The 8,287-nt window shown below is 51.3% G+C and overlaps 3 protein-coding genes across 3 annotated transcripts; 1 reads left to right on the forward strand and 2 right to left on the reverse strand.

The window, feature by feature from the left end:
* Positions 1-225: 225 nt before the first annotated feature.
* K452DRAFT_237534 (uncharacterized protein) lies at positions 226-1,417 on the forward strand (the record flags this gene model as incomplete). Its single annotated transcript, XM_033537594.1, has 4 exons — positions 226-721; positions 776-1,042; positions 1,093-1,307; positions 1,361-1,417. The coding sequence occupies 4 exons, from the start codon at positions 226-228 to the stop codon at positions 1,415-1,417; spliced, it is 1,035 nt and encodes a 344-aa protein (XP_033392162.1).
* Positions 1,418-2,796: 1,379 nt separating this feature from the next.
* On the reverse strand, positions 2,797-4,057 carry K452DRAFT_322438 (uncharacterized protein; the record flags this gene model as incomplete). The annotated part of the gene is made up of 3 exons (XM_033544504.1): positions 2,797-3,470; positions 3,581-3,763; positions 3,811-4,057. The coding sequence occupies 3 exons, from the start codon at positions 4,055-4,057 to the stop codon at positions 2,797-2,799; spliced, it is 1,104 nt and encodes a 367-aa protein (XP_033392163.1).
* An 852-nt stretch (positions 4,058-4,909) lies between these two features.
* On the reverse strand, positions 4,910-5,942 carry K452DRAFT_362547 (uncharacterized protein; the record flags this gene model as incomplete). Its single annotated transcript, XM_033546510.1, has 3 exons — positions 4,910-5,339; positions 5,380-5,454; positions 5,519-5,942. The coding sequence occupies 3 exons, from the start codon at positions 5,940-5,942 to the stop codon at positions 5,056-5,058; spliced, it is 783 nt and encodes a 260-aa protein (XP_033392164.1). The 3' UTR covers positions 4,910-5,055.
* Positions 5,943-8,287: the final 2,345 nt, after the last annotated feature.

Here is an 8,287-nt window from a genome sequence, read left to right on the forward strand (position 1 = left end):
AAGCGATCGTTACAGTTGCTGCATTGAAATTTCCTGGAGTATCCGAGCGACGTCCGGGCCAGCCCTGAAATATCCGGACTCCTCATTTAGGCAACGGAAGACTACACACGATCCTATCCGCACACGCGCAAGTATACTTTCTACAAGTATCTCTCTGGTACACGCGTTAATAGGTAAAAGTCCAATCCTGTCTTGCTCAGTTCAGTTTTTCGATCAATTGCCAACATGTCCAAGTCCATTGTCAACACCACTCAGTATCCTTTCCGTTTCGACGTCCCCGTCGCAACCAAGCCCGGCGCAAAAGGCCACATAGAAAACGTTGCCTTGGAACTCAAAAATGTGCGCGGAAAGGTTCCCTCCTTGCAGGCCTCACGCCTCCGAACAATGATGCTCGAAGCACACAACGACCCGACCAAGATCCTGGCACACTGCTGTTCGTATGATGGACTTTCTTCTCGCCTGGTCGAGGAAGCTGGCTTCCCGATGGTGTTCCTCGCCGGCTACCCGGTCGCCAGTGCGTACGGCTTGCCTGATACCGGTTATATCGCCATGGCGGAGATGTGCGACAAGATCCAAGAAACGGTGCGACAGACGACAGTCCCGGTCATGGCGGATGGAGATACTGGTTATGGAAGCCCTATGAATGTCAAGCGCACAGTGGAGTCGTTTGCGGAGGCTGGTGCTGCTGGCATCATGATTGAGGATCAGACGTGGCCGAAGCGTAAGTGCGGTGTATACCGGGACCGAAGGGCTGAATAAATTAACAGTTGCATAGGATGCGGCCATACCAAGGGCAAGTCTGTTGTTTCCAGAGGTGAGGCCTTTGCCCGGATCCAAGCCGCGTGCGATGCCAGAGACGAAGGGAAGGATATTTTCGTTATGGCAAGGACAGACTCCTTGATCCATGGATGGGACGAGGCCTTGGCTCGTGCCAAAGAGTTCAAGCGCATCGGTGTGGACGCTGTTTTTGTGGAAGCGCTTCCTGACCGGGAATCCATGAGGAAGTGCGTGGAGGAAGTTGGCATTCCAACTTTCGCAAACAGTAAGTGACGCCTTGTGCAATCCAGGCATCTCAGTGTTAACCGTTGGTAGTCATCGAGGGAGGAAAGACGGAGAACCTTTCAGCAAAAGACTTGGCTGAGTTAGGCTTCTGTGCTGTCGCATATCCATGGACCCTTGTAGCTGCAAAGCTGAAGAGTATCCGCGAAACTCTAGAAGCACTGAAGAAGTCCATGACAGAAGGCCCGCCTCCTATGATTCTTTCGTACGCGGAAGTTTGTGAAGGTGTTGGCTTCAACAAATACTGGGTAAGTAGCGCCGCTATTCCACTGTTTGAGATAATTCATTGACTGGTTCCCAGGAATTGGAGGAAAAGTACAAGTTCGACAACAATGGACTTGTCAACAAACAAGCATAGGCTAAATGTACTAAAAAGAAACACCAAGAAGCAATGCGGCTGTTCCCGTAGAAAGAAAAACGTCGAGAGCTTGTACATAGAAGTTTCGGCAGTGCGAGCATTCATGACTCTCAACAATAAATCATTAAATCATCTTGCGATGTTTATGTAAGCGCTATTGCCTTATTTAAGACTCAAAAACCAAGGCCGACTGTAGTTGCGGTTCAAGATTGTTGACAGTTGAACGGCATGGAAAGAAAATATTCAAAACGCCAAATGTGGAGGGTTGCGATAAGTCAAAGAAAAGCAACGACAAGACAGCAAAGTACGCAGCAATTAGCTTGAGCAAACCGCAGGTAAAACATAAACACTAGCAATCATCATAAGCTAAAGACAGTATTCAGCTGTCGCAATCAACAATGACGAGCACGAGCATGAACTGACGGTAACAGCAACCCGCGCCATTATCCGTTGACAAGGTGTGAAGCTGGGCGCGAGGAATTGGACGCCGCTTGTCCTCCTAAATTACTACTACCTATGGAGGTATATATGCTGCTATCTAAAAGAACACGTTTTCTCTTTGAGAACATTGCTTCCTTGCAGTAGATAAATGAGTAGTGCAGGGGGTAAGGCTGTTGTGTAACAACTGACTGTAATGAGGCTGGAAAAAACGAGAGTTATCGGAGTGATCCTGGCTGACACAAGGTTATCCTGAGGCGCAAGTGAAAGCAGCCATTCCAGCTGTAACCATGATCTTCACCGACCATCCGGCGGGTCCCTCGCAAACTCTGTTAAGGACCAGGTGAAATGGTTAACCCAGAGAAGGGTGTTTCCATGCTCCGTATCAGATTAAAAAAGATAATAAAAAAACACAAGGCAAATACGTCATTGCACAACAAAAGACTAGACAAAGGTAGACCGTGCAATAAAGCAAGAAATTCGTGGTATCAGAAGTTTAGCTCTTGTAGTGTGTAGGACTACTATCGCTTATTCAAATATTACAATCTTTGCATTCTTCCACACGCTGTTATGCTATATATCCGGCCTCACAGAAACCTAATGGATCACTTTTCTATTGAAAATACGGGACTATGAACGTTTGCAACTACATAAGCAGCAGTGGAATTTAGCAGACAGAGGATGCTACGCATAAGCGCAGAGCTTCCTATAGAGGAAGCGTAATTGGCCTTTGAAAATTTGTCTTGATTTACAAGAGGGTGAAAACTGGCAGATATCGAGGATATTTCCGTAAGACGTTTTCGCGCGTACGCAAACGAAAGTATTCATCCGGTCAAGAACATAAACATACGGAAGATCAAGATTCTATTAACAAGGGTTAATAAAGAAAAAGAACTTCACCCCCAAGTGAACTGTTAAACAAGACCCACCGCCCAAAGTTCCTACGCCACACTCTCCACCAACCCCCCAGACACAGACGTTGAGGTTGTCTCAACCTCAACCACGCCCTCCCCCTCCCTCCTCACCTCCTCCATAACATCCGCCAGCCTCGGTATCGCCCAATTCTCCAATGGCACAAACCCCGCATCCCTCGCCGTCTCAAAATACCTTCTAAACTTCTCGCCCTCTTCGCCCAACCCCTCAGCCAGCTCATAAACCTCATCCAAGCGATACCGATGGTCACAAAAATGCCACGTAACATAACCATTGGCAAACGCGGCAAGAGTATCCCTTACAGCCGCATTCTTCCCCTCAAAAACGCCCAACAAGCGCTCGACGCAGCGGATGGTTTCGTCGGCGAGCCGCGCCAGCGCGCTGTCCATGTCGATGCCGTCGACGGCGCACCAGTTCTTGACGAGGTTGGTCTGGTCGCGCGGCTCCTCCCACTCCTTGTAGAAGCTGCACAGGTCGTTGACGAAGTACGCGACGGGGTCGACCTGCGCCGTCGCGGTCGCGATCTCTTTGAATAGCGTGCGCTCGTCGAATAATGCCGAGGGGAAGAGCAGCGCCCCGACGCTGTGGCCAAGCCCGTTGAGCCGGCGCAAGAAGAGCGGGTATTCATTGGAGCCGGGGTAGCCTTGGAAGCTGTGCTGTTCTACCCAGCAGCCTGTGAAGACTGGAGAGGAAGGGGCTTGAGTCAGTGTTTGTTTTTTGGGTTGATTTCGTTCGTTCTTTTATGGTTTTGCTGCTGGGGCGTTTTTTCTATGCAAGGGATTGGGCGCTTACAGTCCGTCGTGCTGCGGATCAGGTTGAGCTGGCAGAAGCTGCCGTAATGCTGCAACACGATAGGCATCTGCTCATTCAAGAGGCGCCACCACGGATGCCTTTGCGTGCGCCCCTGGACCAAGTCCTCGTAGAATGACGCCATCTGGGCATGAGGGTCGCCGTCAGTGCTGTCGTCGAGCAGCGCTATGTACGTGTAGTAAATGCAAATCGCGACCTGGCATTCCAACGACACTTTGGCCAGCCGTTGGTGGCCGTGAGGACAATCGTGCGTATCATAGTTTCGAGGTGCTTCACGCTCACTCCCAAAGTTTTTTGTATCCCTGGCTGCGCAAAGTGCCGTGCCGTCTCGATGTACACGTGCTTGTTGTGGTGGACGCGCTCGGGGCGCGTGTAGTTCGTGTCGTTGTAGTCGATCGTGTCTAGGAACCGGTTCAGAGCGCTCAGGTAGGACTTGAGTGGGAAAGGTTGGCCTGCCATGGTGGGTGAAGATGCTGATCTGAAAAGCTGTGGTGATGGCTCAAGGTAAAATGAGAGAATGATAGAGATAGCAGAGACTTCGTGACTGAGAACATCAGATAAATAGGTCCATGAAACCAAAACGGAATCCTATCCAACGTAAGCCTCTGGCCTAGGGATCTTCTCGCTAACTTACTAGCACCCAAAACAAGCCCCACTGGTGTAAGCACCATCCTATTTTGAACACAATCCCTGTCAAACGTAAGCCTAAGGCCCAGAGACCGTCTCGCTAACTTACTAGCACCCAAAACCAGCTCCACTGGCGTAAGCACCATCCTATTAAAATCACGACCCCTGTCAGCAGCACCAGCTGAACACCGCATAAGCACAGTCGTAAGCTTCATTATGCTAATCGCTACATCCATCTGAACCCCCAGCCTATCAAACGGCTTCACCGTATCTTCGCCCCCGAAGTACCCGGAGACCGCTTAACCCCCAACACACCCCCACCCACCCCAACCCCTAGCCCTACGCCAAGCACATCTCCGCAACATCTATGTCTCTTACCTACCACTTTCTAAGGCTTCTGCCGCACTACCGCAAAACAGCTTCAGCCTATCGCTTAATAAAGCTTATACACGTCTCACGTGCATATTAGCGATCTGCGGATCCGTCTCAGCTTACATTTTAATTTGCGCACTGCGCTGATTACGCTATGCGGCTAAGTAGCTACCATTATACATACATTGCCGAGGGGTGCGGATGCTCTAGGGACTAAAATAGAGAAGGTTGCGATGCGGCTGGGTTGCCACATGCGAGTGCGAACGACTCTCCCCCACTCTACTCCCCCTCCCTGCGGCCTCCCTGCCCACCCCCCACCACGCGGATTGCTCACGCATTCACGCACGCACTAAGCCAAAACAGAATCACACCCAGACAGGCAAAAATTCGCTCACCTATCTCTACATCCACAGCCACTTCATCACCCCTTTCACATACCCCACAACTCCATCCACCACCTAAGCCTTACAAGTCTGCTCCTTCCCCCCATGGGGGAACACATCGCCATTAATCTTGATGCTCTTCGCCGTCCATGTCTTGCCGCCATCAGACGTGGTAAGGCCATCGGACGTCGCGCCGGTAAGCTCGAGCGTGTCGCCAAAGCTCTTATCCGCCTCCGTGAGCGTGATGACGATGTCGGTCCACTCGTGGCTGTTAAGGCTGCCGCACACGTTCTGGTAGCACTCGTTGCTCGAGAAGAAGTAGGTCGGGAGCGGGGCCTCTGCGGTGGGTGTTAGTGATGCTGGTGGAGTGACAGAAGAGGTCATGCAGCGAAGACTTACTGTCGGTTTGCTCCGAGACCTTCTCGCCGTTGACCCAGACCTTGGAGATGATCTTTTCCGTGGACTCGGCGTCGACTGCACACGGTTCGCGTTAGCATCACCTCCAACTCTTATCCCTTCCCTGAACGCATGGACATACTCTCAAAGTCGACCGTGCCCTTCTTGGGGATCGTGACGTAGTCCTGCTGGACCTGGCCCGAGGGGTAGAACGTGCTAGCCGCAACGCACCACTCCTCAACACTCGCAGGGCAGCCCTGAGACTCCTGGTTCGGGGACCAGTTGAGCAGGGGCTGCACGAGCGGGGTATCGTTATCGGACGTCGAGGTGGAGACGCCGACCCAGATGCTCATGAACGAGTTGCCGTCGCCCTCGCCGCCGCCGCACGGCACCGGCGGCGGCACCAGGCTGTACGTCGCCTTGGCGATGGTGGCGCCGTTTGACGCCGGCCCGATCGCGAACATGTTGCCGAAGGCCCAGTCGGAGAAGTCGTCGGCGGCGGCGACGGTGCTGGCGCGTAGGGCTAGCGACGCGAAGGCGAGGGTGGCGGCGGTGTAGGAGTACATTGTTGTTGTTTTTGTTGTGGGAGTGGGAGAGAACCGGTCTCTGCTGAATGAGTGTGAAGGAATTTATATGAAGAAGGTAACGAGGGTGATGTGGCGAGCGCGAGGACGTGCTTGGAAGATCTCTGTTCGACGTTGGCGCCGTGTGTATATATAGAGAGCTCGTCCTAGGCGCGCGAAGATTGTCTCCCCGCTATGCTGTCAGGCGTAGATTGCGCTGGGGTGGTTATTGCGGGCAAGCGAGTCTCGATGTTTCATGCCGGGCCGGGCGCCGTGTTGTCTCAGGGGCCGGCCCGCTAGGGTCGGATCATGCTGTGTCGAAACGGAGGTTCTGGTTGGGTAATGTAATTTCCTTTTTAGATGCGCTCGAAGCCGATGAGTTGGAAGCAGAATGCAGCTGACGGCTCATCGTTCACTGTTTTTCCAGATAACGAGGTAAAGGAAACGGACAAGAATAAAAGAAGCTTTGGACTCGCTTATCTATACAACAAACGTTTATAGATCGGAGTAAAAAGAACCATTGTATAGGAAAAGGGCTAAAGGCTAGTCCGCCCCGCTTACGTCCCAACTAGCCAAAACGGAGCAAGCAATCAGCAGCGCAGCAGTTTCACAAACCTCAATCTAGCAACACTGCCAACACGAACACGAGCACGAGCGTTTCACCCGACCGCCTCGCCGTCGCGCGGGCCGAGCGTCCGGGGAGAATCGATGGCAGGAAACACGGCGTGTCACGACTGGCGGAGAAAAGGCGATCAGGAAACACCGGCCGGGAAATTCGATCGCAGGAAACATGGCCGGCAGAAAAGAGCGTCCAAAAGAGCCGGTTCAATGGTCGTCAGGGCCGGCCCTCCAACAGCTACCGCGGGGAGGCAGAGCATGCCGCCGCACCCAACTCAACTCGCTCCGTGTTGTGCAGAGAAGAAGAGCAGATCGGCTCGTAGGCTTGTATGAGACTTAAAGTGCAACAGTTGAAAAAAAACAGAGCAAGAAAGGGAAGAGGGTTAGCAGAGACGGGTTGACGTCGTCGCTGTCAGTTGCCTCGCTAAAAGCGCCACGTGCGGACGGCACGGCGCGCGGCAGTAAGAGGTCCGGGCAGGAGACGAGCGGCGGGCAGGCAGGGCGGCACTCCATTTCGCATAACGGCACAGACCGTCTCGCGAGATGGACCCACAAACGAGGCGGAAGCGAGGCCCGCCCGCGTCGTAACTTTCCCACCAAAAACACGCTATTTTTCACGACGCACAACGACAATATTTCCGACGGTTTTGCAGGAGGTTATATAAAGTAATATAGCTATTATAGCTGTTATTTTGCCGTCGGTATAGTATTAATATTAGCCTATATTAGCCTCCTACGAGTATTATATATAGCCGCTCGCTCTACAATCTCTTAGTACTCTTAGTACCTATTATAGAGCTTTCTACTATCCTTAAGATACCTCTTAAAGAGCGATATCATCGTGCTACCTAAGCTATAGAAGACGGTATAATTTCTATATATTTTTAAGCCTTAATAGCCTTTAGTATTACTTATAGTACTATCCTATACCGATACTCGAAGTTCTAACTAACTTTACGTACCTTACTTCTCTACAACACCTCGCGGTGTCACAACTTCCTTCCCGCCTATATCTCGCTGCAGACAAAGCGTCGTTCCTGGACTGTCGTGCGGCCACCTTAAAAATCTAATTTATATCCTTATTACCACCGATAAAGCCTCTTACTATATACATTTTCACTACTCTTTTGAGACTACTAATTCTAGGGATTGGGCCGCAGGTTGTGCGCTCACTCCGTACCAGATCTAGCGCTGCGCCGTCTAGTAGACCGGATACTCTCCGTTAACGCGTCGAACGCCTTTTACAATCCTCGGGACATATAAGCTGTTGCAATGAATGGGGTTTCAATTAATAGCAATAAGTGGCATGATCTTGTTAGGAGCCCGGTAGGCGGAGTCCTCTTATACCCTATGCTAAATGACTAAGCTATAGAAAAAGCAATATAAACTGCGTATACTTTAACACACCCCCTTCGCGTAGTACCGCTTTAGGCAGTACGCGATAAACGCTGCAGTATTAAGAAAGGTAAGATAGTAAAAAGATGGTGGCTGATATAGATAAAGAAATAGTTAATCTGAGGTAGTTATCTTCTGCTGTATCTTATTTAGGCGTAGGGACTAGGCCGAGCTGTTTAATAAAGGCTTAGTGCCTTTATTTTAGAAGGGATTTACACCAGCCACAACCATTAAAAGGGAACGTAGCAACTAGCGCTCCCAGGGACCTAAATCCGGCGCCAAACGAACCGGCACAGCCAGCTTATCTACCCCCCCAACTTGCACCAGGCCCCAGG

This window comes from Aplosporella prunicola (assembly GCF_010093885.1).
Source record: "Aplosporella prunicola CBS 121167 unplaced genomic scaffold K452scaffold_48, whole genome shotgun sequence".
Classification (NCBI taxonomy): domain Eukaryota; kingdom Fungi; phylum Ascomycota; class Dothideomycetes; order Botryosphaeriales; family Aplosporellaceae; genus Aplosporella; species Aplosporella prunicola.